Source organism: Sceloporus undulatus, chromosome 6, assembly GCF_019175285.1.
Source record: "Sceloporus undulatus isolate JIND9_A2432 ecotype Alabama chromosome 6, SceUnd_v1.1, whole genome shotgun sequence".
In the NCBI taxonomy this organism is placed as follows: domain Eukaryota; kingdom Metazoa; phylum Chordata; class Lepidosauria; order Squamata; family Phrynosomatidae; genus Sceloporus; species Sceloporus undulatus.
In genome coordinates, this window is record NC_056527.1 from 130,286,285 (window position 1) to 130,299,908 (window position 13,624).

General features: G+C 41.8%; 1 protein-coding gene across 2 annotated transcripts; it reads right to left on the minus strand.

Moving 5' to 3' along the window:
* Positions 1 to 7,282: 7,282 nt before the first annotated feature.
* SPA17 (sperm autoantigenic protein 17) lies at positions 7,283 to 13,078 on the minus strand. Of its 2 annotated transcripts, none has more exons than XM_042475076.1 (5): positions 12,928 to 13,078; positions 11,629 to 11,807; positions 10,666 to 10,736; positions 9,365 to 9,430; positions 7,283 to 7,722 (listed from the first exon to the last, which is right to left on the minus strand). In XM_042475076.1, the coding sequence occupies exons 2-5, from the start codon at positions 11,780 to 11,782 to the stop codon at positions 7,462 to 7,464; spliced, it is 552 nt and encodes a 183-aa protein (XP_042331010.1). In that variant the 5' UTR covers positions 11,783 to 11,807; positions 12,928 to 13,078; the 3' UTR covers positions 7,283 to 7,461. The 2 variants fall into 2 exon arrangements, with proteins under 2 accessions (XP_042331010.1, XP_042331011.1); XM_042475077.1 differs by lacking the exon at positions 12,928 to 13,078 and adding an exon at positions 12,564 to 12,759.
* Between the last annotated feature and the right edge of the window lie 546 nt (positions 13,079 to 13,624).

Sequence of the window (13,624 nt, forward strand, 5' to 3'; positions counted from 1 at the left end):
TTGATGATTTTACAATTATTTTTAAATTGTAAATTTGAATTATAAATGTGGATTGTTCTAACAGGTATGTGTCTTGTTTGCTCTTTTAAACTGGGGCTTGTTTTTAACTGATCTTGTGCATTTGTTGGCCTGTTGTTGTTCCCACCTCAATCCATGCAGAGAAGCAGATAAGAAATAATAATAGCAGTAATAATAATAATAGTAACAATAGTCCCTTTTTGATGGAGTTACAAGCTTGGTAGATGAATGGAATGCTGCTGATGTAATGTATGTTGATTTCAGTAAGGCCTTTGACAAAGTATCCCTTGATATCATTACAAAAAAGGTAGGAAAATGTGGGCTGTAGAATGCAATGGTCTGTTCAACAGTGGAATACGGTTCCTCAGAGTATGGTGGAGTCTCCTTCTTTGGAAGGTTTTAAGCAGAGGATGGATGGCCACCTGTCAAAAGAGTTTTGATTGTGTATTCCTGCATGCAAAAAATCTCATGTTTCCCCCTGTTCCTATGATTTAAAAAAAAGCAATATCAAGTTAAAATGAATATAGATTGCTGCCCTTTTGTGACCTCCAAAATTCTGCTGTCTGAGATAGTGGCTTCATCTTGCTGGTCCTATCTTGGATACTTTGGGCACCTGTCCGAGTTGCCCTGTGCTTACAGTGCCAGCTGTATGGTGACACTGTTGGTCCAGACAAATATCTTATAATGGGTTAATCTCACTAAAAAATCAATTTTCCAATCACAATTGCTGCCTTTAAATAATAATAATAATAATAATAATAATAATAATAATAATAATAATCTTTCTTCATGCTGGTGCCCTCCGGATGTGTTGCGAACTGCTGTTCCCTTCACTCTGCCATCTAAAGCTGACTGGTGGGGGGCAATGGGGGCATTCTTGAGGTGCCGGCATAAGGCAGGTCCTTTATATAGTTCGATATTTGATATCTGACGTCGGACATACATTATCTTATTAGGATTCGAATCAGCATTCGTGCAAGGAATTCAGTTTCAGCTCAGTCTCTGATATGAGCCCTTATTGCTGCGATGACCTGTGTATTGAAACCCATTCTGAGAAAGGAGGGCATGTATGTGTGAATTTGTGTGCCTGTCTGCAAGTGTAGCAAGAGGGTGAGAATTAGCACAGCTCAGCTGTGTGTTTTTCTCCATCCGAGCTCCCTGCCTACATTTTAAAAATTGCTTCTATAAAATAACGGTTTGGAAGTTGCTAAGCAACCTTACAATGCTCCCACTCCTTCTTGCAGCGCTTGCATGGCTTGTCTTATTGCCAAAGGGCTTATTTTTCCAAATATCTTTGCACTAACAGGTGCTGGGATTTATAAGGGCATTTAAATTGGCCTGAAATTTGAAACAAAAACAGTTGGAAGATACTCTCTATTTGAAAGACTGGTGCAAAGTAGTGAGCATATTTTATGAGACATAAGCATGATTTCTGTGTTTGTGTTTTGATGCTTGCTTTTGCATTGATCCCGTGCTTTATCGTATGTTTTAACATATGCTATTAGTCACCTTGAAGATAGTTTTATACTGAGAAACAGAATAGAAATCTGTTTAATATGTACATGAATAAATAAGGACATACTGTACAAAGAAACTTGTCGGATGAGACCAAAGATCCGCCTATTACAACCTGTTGACAAATGTTTTCCTCTTCACCCAGATCTAAGTTTGTTTGCTTCTTTTTTATTATTTGATTTATATCTTGCTTTTCTCCTGAATGGGACTCAAAGCAATTCAATATAAATTAAAACAGAACACCTCAAACAGCAGCAGTTCAGCTCCAACCTGCCAACCAAGCCCTAGCAAAGATTGCAAATCCTAAGCAAGGTCCCGAATTGAAAGTTCCTCTTTGCCATTGCTTCTCCCCTGTCACCAGTGAGTTAGTCTATCACGAAATGGTACCATTTCAAGCCACATAAGCAATGCTGTGTGCCCAAGCCTCACGAGAGTTTCCCAGCGACTGCTGCAACGATTAGCAAAAGACATGGCTAAAGGAATGAGGCCATGCAGGCAAGCAAAGAGCAGAGAACACCGCCGCATGACAGGCTGTGCAGTGGTTTTAAGGGACCCTGAAATGAGAGGGATCATGCAATCCTCATCCCCACCATGGGCCTAAAGGCTGCTAGTTCCTCTTCTCTTACTCGCACACCAATTCTTTAAATAAAGGCCCCCTGCTGCCTCCTTTTTCCTCACCAACCCCAGCATTTTCCCATTGTGCCCAGGAAGGCAGTGCCACCCGTTCTGGGAATCACTGCGGAAGGGTAATGAATTTTGTGGGACACTTTGCATTAACAAAGGAATCATTACTATTTTGGATTTTGTTGTATTTTGACACATGGCCAATATGATGACCCTGTAATTTGATTCTGTGTGTCAATGGTTGGATTCCTTTTGTTGATGTATGGTAGAACAACCAAGTGTTCTACTGAATAGTATGCTGAATATTTTTTTATCAGACAGTGCAGTAGCTGCTGGACAGTTCCTAAATGCAGCTATGCTCTCCCTAAACATCCACTGATTGACCAGAAAGTTGTGCCAAGAGAGTTCTCTCTCGCTAGTATCACCTATTGACAGCTGATGCTTTCTGAACCTCTTGTGGAACATTATGCTTACCAGTATCAAAAAGAACAGAGGAGGGAATTGTGTGGCCCTGTAGTTGTTTCCAAACTGGAGCTCCCAATGTTCCTCACCTATGCATACCACCTTATGAGTTCAATTGTTGGCTGGCATCCTGCTAGACATATGATTTTGTAACTGTTTGGTACTTACATTTACTGTTACTACAAACACAAATGCCCCCAAAACTCACTTTAAAATCCAGGACGCTGTATCAAGCAATGCAGTTCTGTGGCACTGATGAGCAGGTACTGAAGGATAATGTGTCCAGCCCCCTCCTGCCAGTGAGTAGTGGTGCAACAAGGAGTTGTGACACCCTGATTCTGCTCATCACTTCGCCACTTGCTGGCAGATCATCTGTTACTATTCCACTCTATCCCTCATCACAGAACTCCCTCCCTTGGTATGGCTGTCTGTATTTTGAGATGGGTTTCAGGGGTCAGTCATATCAGGAGCCGGAGCACAGCCACAACATCATAGCTACATGTCCAGTGTAGGATCTCTACCACTTTTTACTAAGGCTGTGACTGCCTGTTACAGACTGCCAAAATAAAGCTGCTTTGGGTCTCTTTGGAGGTATGCTGTTTAAATGATGCATGGGTCCTAAGAGTCCGGAAGCTTCACCAAAGCTGCACTCCAGTGCTTAGGAATGGAGTGTGGCTTTGGCGCAACCTCTGGACTCTTAGGACCCATGCATCATTTAAATAGCATACCTCCAAAGGGACCTGAAGCAGCTTTATTTTGACAGTCTGTAACAGGCCCTTGTATGCATTTAATACAGTTCCATTTACTTCTGAATAAATGTGCATAAAATTCGGTTGCACATCATATGCTTTAGACTGTCTGCTTTGTGTTTTTCTTAGAAAGGAAAGATGGTGGCTCTCATTCCAAATAGCTAAAGTTGTGCACAGGATTGCAGCTATTGTAAACACTAGAGCAATTACTGTCATGTTCAACACAATTCCTGGCAGCTTCCATCTGTATTTATGTATAATAACCCTGCATAGTATGATGTGCTGAAAATATGCTGCTGTTGAAAGGATTCATTTCTCCCTCCACAGGCAGGTAGAAATAATGAGAGAAGTTGTAGTCATTGCAGCAATATCTTGTACTGTTTTAAATGGCTTTAGAGGAGGAATTGGGCAACTTTGGGAAGAACAATGGTCCTATTAATGGCTTTTGGAAAGCAATCTCATGTGGTAGTTTACTAGGCACTTAGATTGCAATGTGAGACTTCCTCCTTCTGCCTTGCAGCAATTTCCAGTCTCACAGCAAAAAAATTTGGATGTTTCCAAGAACCTGGTGTAAAAGGTTCGATCTGGCTCTTGAGAAGATATTTAGCAAAGATATTCAGAATGACTGATACTTTCCCTAATTTCGTTCGTGACCTACAACCAAAGTAACATGCCCAAAGCATATGCGGATATGTCCCAATGCTGCTACAGCATCTGCTACATAAATTAAAATAATCTCTGCTATTGTTCTGACTGCTAATGTTAGTCACAACTGGAGTAAGTGCATTGAATCTATACATAAATGGTGACTCACCATTAAAGAAATGATTCAGTAGTACTGGGACCACCAACAGGAACCAAGCCAATGTATGCTGATCTAGTTGGAATAAAGTGTAATATATAAAGCAATGTTATTGGAATTTCCCTTATATGTGCCAAAACTGATTTTACTTACTGGCTTCTTTCCCCAAATGAGCAGCTAACCAGTCCTTTCAGTGTGGCTACCCAGACCATGGACCCAAACTACCTTTTGAACCTTGAGTGGAGAATTTTCCCATTGTTAAAAGTTATATATTTTATTTTATTTTAGGCTCAGAGACTCACATTAGTTTTTCTTCTTACTTCTGCATTATTAAGGGAGTGTGTATTTGATGTGAGAGTTAGCATGATATAGTGACTCCAGAAAATTACAATTCAAATCCTTGCTAAGACATGAAGGCCCACTGGATGACCTTAGGCAAGTCATACTCTCTCCGTTTTAGAGGAAGGTAATGGCAAACCTTCTCTGAATATCTGGCCAAGAAAGCATTACAATGGAACAACAGTAAGTCAGAGTTAACCTGAAGACACATAAAAACAACACATATTTAATGCATTTGTAGCCGCAGTCCCAAGGCGTTTGGCAGTTTAGTTATTTGGTTGTTAACCAAACACCTTGGAAATGAAAATCTCTTAGTAGCTTAGCCTATAAAGCTTTAAGATCAGGCCTTCTGAAGGGCAGAGTTCATCCAACATAGAGTTTTAAAAAGAAATCCAGCAAGTATCTCCTTTTCACACCTTCATAAATAATGTTGGATAGTGAGCAAGAGATGAAATTGAGCCTCATATGTTGACTACATGCACTTGCAGTGATATATCGCCATCTAGGAATGGACAATGTGTTGATCGGTTGTTTGACTCACTCAGTGTTCATCCTGAAGATAGTCATTTAAAAAAACGCTTCAACTGTATTCTTGTTTGATCATCTGAGTTTTGAATTGATCCAAAGATTTACATTTCTCTCAGTTACAGCTTTGAAATTAGACTAGCTTAGGCCTCATTCACACTCTGATATAAACCTGTCTGGAAACTGATTTAAAGAGGGGTCAGTTTTCACAGTCTGATACACATCAGAGATTTTTACTCTTAAAGCAACTGCCTTTTGAGCATCTTGAGATGTATCTCCAATTTCGTATGAAGAAAAGGAACAGATGCACCCTTCCCATCCCATGGAAAAAAGCCAGCTAGAATGGCACTTGAAACTTAACTACAAATCTTCTTTCTAGAGCCACACCTGGAGCAACTTGCCCAGGTTCAGGTATCTGGCATGTTCATCTTTGGGGTGAAGATATGGGCACAAGGAGCAGCCAGAGGTTTTCAGTCTTCCTCTGTATGTGTCTTATGAAAAGAAAAAGTTACATTGGGACATAAACCACCAAAAAAATGAGCTCTGAGGTTGTCAGCTTTTCTTTGAGCAAGACTTCCTTTCCTATCCCTTCATAACAGTTCTGTCTAAAAGAAAGACAGAGGAACAAAAGAGCTATTTGCCTCCTTTTGTATGCTCTTGGGGTGGAAGATTAGCTCATCATGACATTTGTTTAATGAAAACTTAATAAATTGTCACCAATAATTGGATATATCCCCAAGGTCTCTGTAATTATTATACATTAACAGATGAGATTTCTTACTCATCTTTAAAAAAATAAAAATAAAAGAGAAGGGTAAGAATATTTGTGCCGTTGCCTAAAAGGATCCTGCTCTGATGTGTCTTAAGGAGGGAGGGAAGTGATTTACATCTGCCTGTTTCCCTAGATGATATTGCTAATTTTAGTTTCTCAGCATCCCAGGAGGCTGCCACAGTTCCCTTTACAAGAATGTAACGTCTGCTATTATCACAGGCATTATGAATATGCAATGAGTGGAAAAAGAAGAACCGAAGTGTTACAGTGGAGGAGGTCAGAGGGAAGACTCTTGGGCACCTTGTAAGCTGAGATGATACTTAAAAAGCTGCTGTGAACTGTCTGGAGGACATCCACTGTTGAGTATTAGATACAGGTTTGGCCTATCATTAGACAATGAGGGAGCTACCTCAGGTAGCAGATGCAAGGAGACATTGAGCTGTATCAGTTAAGATTATTAAGAGTTGTGTGTACCGTGCAACCTGCTGTCACCTGTGGTGCTGAATGCTGCCTCACCATCAGCATGCAAGGAGAATTCATTGGATGCTTTGATTGAGATTTCCTGCATGGCAGGGGGTTGGACTGGATGGCCCTTGTGGTCTCTTCCAACTCTATGAGTCTATGATTCTACTCAGTCTGGTTGACCTTTGTGCATGGAACAGGAAGAAGAACTGCCATCTTGTCCTGGGCAGCAGCAAAATGTCTCAGGGTAGCCCTGGATTTTTAGAATAGAATGATAATGTTGGAAGAGACCACAAGGTCCATCCACTCCAACCCCCTGCCATGCAGGAATATGCAACCAAAGCACTCCTGACAGATGGCTGTCCAGCGTATGTTTAAAAACTTCCAAAGAAGGAGACTCCACTACTCTCTGAAGCAGTGTCAAACAGCTCTTGCCATCAGGAAATTCTTCCTACTGTTGAGGTGAAATCTCTTTTCCTCCCTTGTTCTGGTCCTATTCTCTGGAGCAGCAGAAACAAGCTTGCTCTATCCTCAATATGAGGACTCAAATATTTAAACATGGATATCATATCACACCTTAATCTTCTCTTCTCTAAACATACCCAGCTTCCTAAGCCTCTTTTCATAGGTTGTGGTTTCCAGACCTTTCACCATTTTGGTCACCCTTCTCTGGACACACTACCTATTTAAATAAATATAAACGGTTTACAGTGTGTGAGCCAATTGCGCCCAACAAGCTGGGCACTCACTTTACTGACCTACGAAAGGACTGAAGGCTGAGTTGACTTTGAAGCCCTCAAGGATTGAACTTACAATGTTGTGGCTGCAGGATTGGCATTTAACCACTGTGACACCAGGGCTCCTTTGACGTCCAGAGGACCAAAAGAGCTTCCTAACTGATGGACAGTGCAAACAAGTCCTAACAAACCTACAAGATCACATACCCTTTCCCTCTTTAATGTATTTAAAAGGATAGAATGGTATGAATCACAGTATAGTTTTAGTCACTCAGAATTGTGCATTAATCAGATTCAGTTTATTGATCTGCCAGTGTGCACCGAGAATGACATGATGCATTTTTTAAGTCTGTGGTTTATCTCATAAATCTGGCGCATGTATCTGAAGCAGACCAATGGGACTTTTGCCTTCAGTCGGTTCTAAAACTTGACTGTTGACAGGATTGCTGTGTCTGATTACTGTGGCTCTTTTTGGTCAGGTTTGCTGGTTTCTTCCTCCTTCCTGGTTTCTGTTCCAGCTTCTGTTCCTGCTTCTTTCTCAGGTTCCTTTCCTTCCTCCTTTTCCTCTTCCTTTCCTTCTTTTGGCTCTTCCTTTGAGCTTTCCATTTCTTTTCGTGTTTTGTACCCTCTGAAAGTGGCCTGGATTTTTATAGCAGCTTGTTCTTCTGTTAAATTAATACCACTTCCTTTAGTTTCTGCTTTCTTGACTGACTCCTCCTTTACAAATAAAAAACAGAGTTATAAATCTAAAGCTTTGCATTTCACAGACTGATGGTACTGAAGTTGTGCGTGTTTGCAAAATAAATATTCAGTCAATGTAATGCACATCTTCATTACTCAAAAGCATTTTGGAAGTTGGCTTATTATAGCCAGGGTGGGTGGAAAAACAAGTTGCTTCTCGTTTTGCCATTTTTAAAAATACATATTTTCTACAAGAAATCAGTGGGGCTATTTTTAATACTAGATCTTGTGGATGTCACTTGGACAGCTTTCCATCATCTTTCAAAAGGAAGTTTTGCCAGCTAAGAACTTCAAAATTTAGCACTTAAATAATACCAACTGTTCATCCTGGGGATACAAGAACAAAAATCTTTTACTAGGGAAAAGAAGAATGCTAATAGCAAATGCGTTTTCCTAGTCTTTGCCTATTACAGGCAAAGATGTCTGTACTACTCTTCAAAAATTAAGCTAAGGGTAATCAGCTTTCAGTCCCAGTGACTTAAATGTGTGAATTAAACTGCTGTCTATGGTTGCAACCTTAATCACGCTTAGCTGGAAGTTAGCCCCACTGAACATAATGGGAATTATTTCTGAATAAAACATACAAGATTGTGCTGATAGTATTTTTCATTCAAAGCAACAGAACCTATGGGCTTTCTTTGAACTGCATCTATTTTTTTTCTTTCCAACAGATATTGATCTTTGTTGGGAAACCTATGTGAGAAAGTATGAAGCTGTTATCAGCTGTTGGCTGCCTGTTATTAAATGTAAGGTGATTACCACACATGCCTTATCCCGTCTTTTCCCCTGATCTTGGGACAGACATGCTTTTAACTGTCAAAGTTGGGTCTCATTGCATTCTCCCAGGGCCAGGAGTATGCAGCCCATATGCAACCCAGGCTTATCCCGTGGCTTTTCAAGGATGCCCGGCCCTGGAAGAATGCGATTAGACCCATGTTTGACAGTTAAATTCACATCTTATTCCATCTGGAAAAAGACAGGACAAGGCGTATGTGATAATCTCCTAAATTACAGAATGAATAAACTGTATGTTGGCTGGAAGAGCCAGTTGAAATGGCTATGTATCTGGGAAAACTATTAGAAACACCTTTAGAGATGGGTGAACTTTCCTCACTTATCAAATTCCTCTCTTACACATTTCTTAGATTCAAGGGGATCAGCAATCGGGCGTTCAAACTAAAATTCAAACTAGGTAAGAATGGACTCCATCGTTCACCAGAAAATGAATTTAAAAAATTATGAATAAGGACAAGTTACACTCTTTGTAGGGATTAATGTCTCTTTCACACTATACAATTACAGTATAGCACTTTGAGGCCACTTGAACTGCCGCACTCCCATCCAGTAGAATTGTAAGATTTGTTGCTTCATGAGGTACTCAGAATGCTTCACCAAACTACAAATCCCATGATTTTCAAGGAGGTAGCCACAGCAGTGTCAAAACTTTATTACTGCACAGTAGGAAAGAGACCCACATTTGGCCTTATTGGTTTTGTGCAAATTCAGTGTAGTTTTTCAGGCATACTAAGAGCAGCAAAAGTTAACACCACACAGAAATGGAAAGTTTCTTTTCAGTTTCAGGAAAGCTATGTAATGAACATTTAGAAAGATTACTTACTGCCTCTGCAGCAGGTTCTTCCCCCTTCTCCTCTGATTTATCCCCACCACCTGGCGGTGCAAGTTCCTGCAAAAGCAGACATAATGTGTAATGCACCAGCCTTTAAGAAGAACACCAAAGCAGGGGAATACAAGTGATACTTTATTTAAAATCTTGATCCAATTAAGACATTAGCTGAGAAAGTCCAGAGAAGCTCTTAAGCTAAGGATAGGTAATATGTAGCTCTCCAAGGGCTGTTGGACTGCACCATCTATCAGCCCTAGCCTAAATAGCAATGGAGAGGAATGATTGCACTTTATATTAGATACCACTGAAAAACAAACACATAATTAGCTTATTCTGTCCTCCATCATATTGTTATATCAATCTACTATGACAGCTTCACACATTCAATTCCTCATTAAATGTTTGCAATTATTTTTCAACTTATAATTCATACATCCTGCAAAAAGAAGGATCTAGAACCCAAACTATAAGCATTTACTTTGATAGGCTATGGTTTGTGATGCTAACAATAGTTTGAACTGATAAAGTATGTTTATAACTGTATTCCATCTCAGGAAGCAGTTACATCATACAAAGAGAGGTGCCGAGTAGACATAAAATGAAAACAGCTCTCAGTCACAGCTTGCTTGTGCATTTAGAAGCACAACTGTTTGGTGAAGTGTCTGAACAGAGTTGACATGTAAAATCATCCTTGGAATGACTCACTGGGCGCATCAGCCTAAATCTGTGCTCAAGCTAGGCTATATTCCATGCAGAATTTCACCTGAATGATGTCGCAAGATATCATATGACAAAGGAGGATACTGTTAGCAGAATCCATACCAAAAGTGTAATTAGATATGACAGGGACGATCCTGAGTGCCACACTCCTAACTCTGTCAGCCCTCCCAACACAGCACTGGTGCCAATAAAAGGGTTTTCCATTTACACACCCTTCTCTTTCCAATTAATATCCCACCCTACCCCCATATACTAGTGACCATGTAAGATGAGCAGCCTTAGTAGGATATATTATTATTGTTGTTGTTGTTTTATTTATATAGCGCTGTAGATTTACACAGCGCTGTACATACAAACAATAAAATAGATAAAGTAAACGTACCCATGGCGAACAATCTAAGAATTACACAGTGGAGCAGGGTTAATTTTCCATCCTATGACACTCCCAATGCCACTCAATTCTTCTTCCCATTGCTACTAGAAATCTTTTTTCCTAATATCCTATGCCATCACTAGTTTGGTCCCAAGTCCGCACAGTGACGGCGATAAGATGGCCCCAGCATACCAATACTTACATTAAAAGCACGATTATTGTAGTATCTATCGTCTAGCTTTGCTCCCCATTCACTTGGATCATACCCAGTTTCTGAAAAAGATTTTTTAAAAAATGAAATGCACATTCAGTTTTCTCATAAGAATAAAAAATGCGAGTCTCCGGGGGTTTTTTTTTGGGGGGGGGGGGGGGAGATCTGGAACGGAACCCCACAAAAACGGAGGGTCAATACTTTGTATTTTATTTCTTTTGGGGGGGAAAGGATAAAGATGCAACATGATTTTAAAAATGTTTAACTCTACAAAAGAAACAACAACTGAGGTGATGTCCTGTACATTCAAAGCACATATAGGATCATGCCTTTATCCTTTCCTTAATATGTTACAGTGGTGCACTATTAGTTTTCTCCAGTTCCACACAGAGCTATGCCCTTAACGCTACTTGCTGGCCTCTTTTTAAAGCGGAGGGAGGGCCCAGAGGGGATCAATCTGCCCTATTCTGTTTCCCTAAAGCTGGAAATATTATTCTTGCCTTGCTAATTAAAAGAAAATCCCCACACTGTTCTGAAAGTGTATAATATATCCTCTGGCTGCCCAATTTGGGTTTCAGGGTTAGAAGAATTATTTTTGTGCAGAATGCATAGAATTCTTATGTAAGAGCTGCTACAGCGCCATGTGCAATTAAAATAACTCCCTTTAATGACAATTTGCTTAGCAACAACTTCACACATACAACTAAAACAAACCTAAAGGTCTATTAAAGCAGAGAGTGGTAGAGGCAATATTACTCCTATCAAAAAGGAGCAGGGTTTCGCCTATAGTAGGTACAGTTGGGGGGGGGGGGAAGAAAATAGATGCTCAGATGTTATACAGAGGGATACTCTCTTGCATTCTGTCTGGGGCTTTTCTAGGTCAGACAGAAGAATGGCATGTGTACGATGTGCACATTATTAAATGCTTGTGAAGCTAACTCAGTTCATGCTTACTTTCTCTTTCGATGAGGAGAGTTTCGAAATACTTGGCGGCAAAGGTTGGTATATCTTCAGGTTGGCTCCTTAAGACTTCCCTGGCCAGCCCTTCAAGCAGATTTGCAAATCCTGGAGGAATGCGCTGAGTGGTGTTGGAGAATGGAATCGCCATCGTCCTCAAAAGGCTTCTCTCTCACCTGCAGTTTTGTTTACAGGAGCAATGGATATGTCATAATCTGAACATTGCATTATTCTATTCCAACACGCATGAATGGCATCAAGGATGCCAAGAGGTAAACATAACCATCCATCTTGCAGTCTATAACCCGTTTTGCCAATCCCTTGCTCTGAAATATACCCTACAGCACCCATATTGGTTGGCAATCATTCATCCAAGTACTAACCAAGGCTGGCACTGCTTAGCCTCAATGATCAGATGGGAACTAGTGCCTTTCAGATTACTTAGGCCCTCCTATAGAGTGGAATTGGAGGTGGCACTTGTACCTTTTTAACGTCGTTTGAAGAAGTGGGAATTGCAGCACTGTTTGTTACCTAGGCCTTATCACACAAAGGCCCTTATCACACATATATTATCCCAGGGTCAGTGTGGAGGCAACGCAGGGGCAATCGCGGGGTTTCAGGTTTGTTTATCACACGATAAGGGCCTAAGTTGCATGCCACTAGAAGAGGGCATTTCGACAGGCGTTGCTTGGCCAGCGGCTAAGCAACAAGTTGGCGTAGTGGTTCGATCCTTTGGATGTGATGCCGGGTTCAAATCCCACCTTCTTTCAGGCTCAGGAGGGAAGCAAAGGCAACCCTCCTCTGAACAAACCTTGCCAGGAAAACCCAAGGCGTCACCAATGCCGCCACTATGGCAGGCACAGGAGCGCCCCACAGTTTGGACGGTGGCGACTTTCAATATTATGCCATCCCCAAAAGGTTAAGCTTTTTACCTGGCTTTGGAAGCTATGCCTTTCCCCTTTATTCTAGTGATGGAAGTGCTGCACTCTGCTTATGCTCAGTGGTACTCTTGCTTTTAGTACCATTTGAATGCAATGGCTTGGGTTCAGGTTTAGGTTTTATGATCCTTCCCATTCCTATTTGACTGCATCCACACTGGAGGGATAACCCCGTTTGGAAGCGCTTTAACTCTTTGTCTAGCTGCTTGCTATGGAATTCTGGGAGTTGGAGTTTGCTGTGGAGCCCTCTGGGCCCCACAACAAACTCCAACTCCCAGAATTCCATAGCAGAGAGCCAGACAACAAGTTAAAGCGCTTCCAAACCGGGTTATCTCAAGCGGCTCCTGTCCCTCTTCACCTTTTCCGCTCTCGAGAGGGAGGACTAAGAAGCGGAGGCAACAACGGAAGGGACCGATCGCGCAGCCCTCCTGGCCTCGAACAGGAGCGGAGACGAGGCGAGGCTGGAGTTTGTGGTGGGGTTGCTTAGCAACGTGGCCGGGGGCGGGGCATAAAGCCAAGGCTTCCAATGGGGCCTGGAGGCCTTCAAGGCGAGGTCCCGCCCACCAAGGAGCGAGACGACACCCGATTGGTGGAAGTGTCTGCCTTTCAAGCGTTACAGCCACTCACCGGGAGGGGTAGCGGGTTGAGTGACGTCATAAATGGGTAATGGCGTCACAGGCCGGCCTCTCTACATCCGGGGCTCAACGCCTTCAGTGCTAGGCCGCGCAGCCGCAGACAGAGGGCGACTGCGAGGCAAATTGTGGCAAATGGCTGCATGTTCCATCAGCCTTCAAGCAGCCGTGGCTGATGGGGGTTTCAGTCCAACATCTAGGGCTGTAATTCCAAACTCAGGCCCTGCAGGTGTTTTGGACTTCAGCTCCCAGAATCCCAGGCCATTGGCCAAGGCGGCTGAGGCTTCTGGGAGATGAAGTCCAAAACCCCTTAATGGGATCCTATCAAGCATCAATCAGAGCAGACACTGCAGTCAAGGACTTGGAAGGACAGCCTATGAAGGACAGGTTCCTGAAGTGTAAAGACACAGCATTAAACACTAA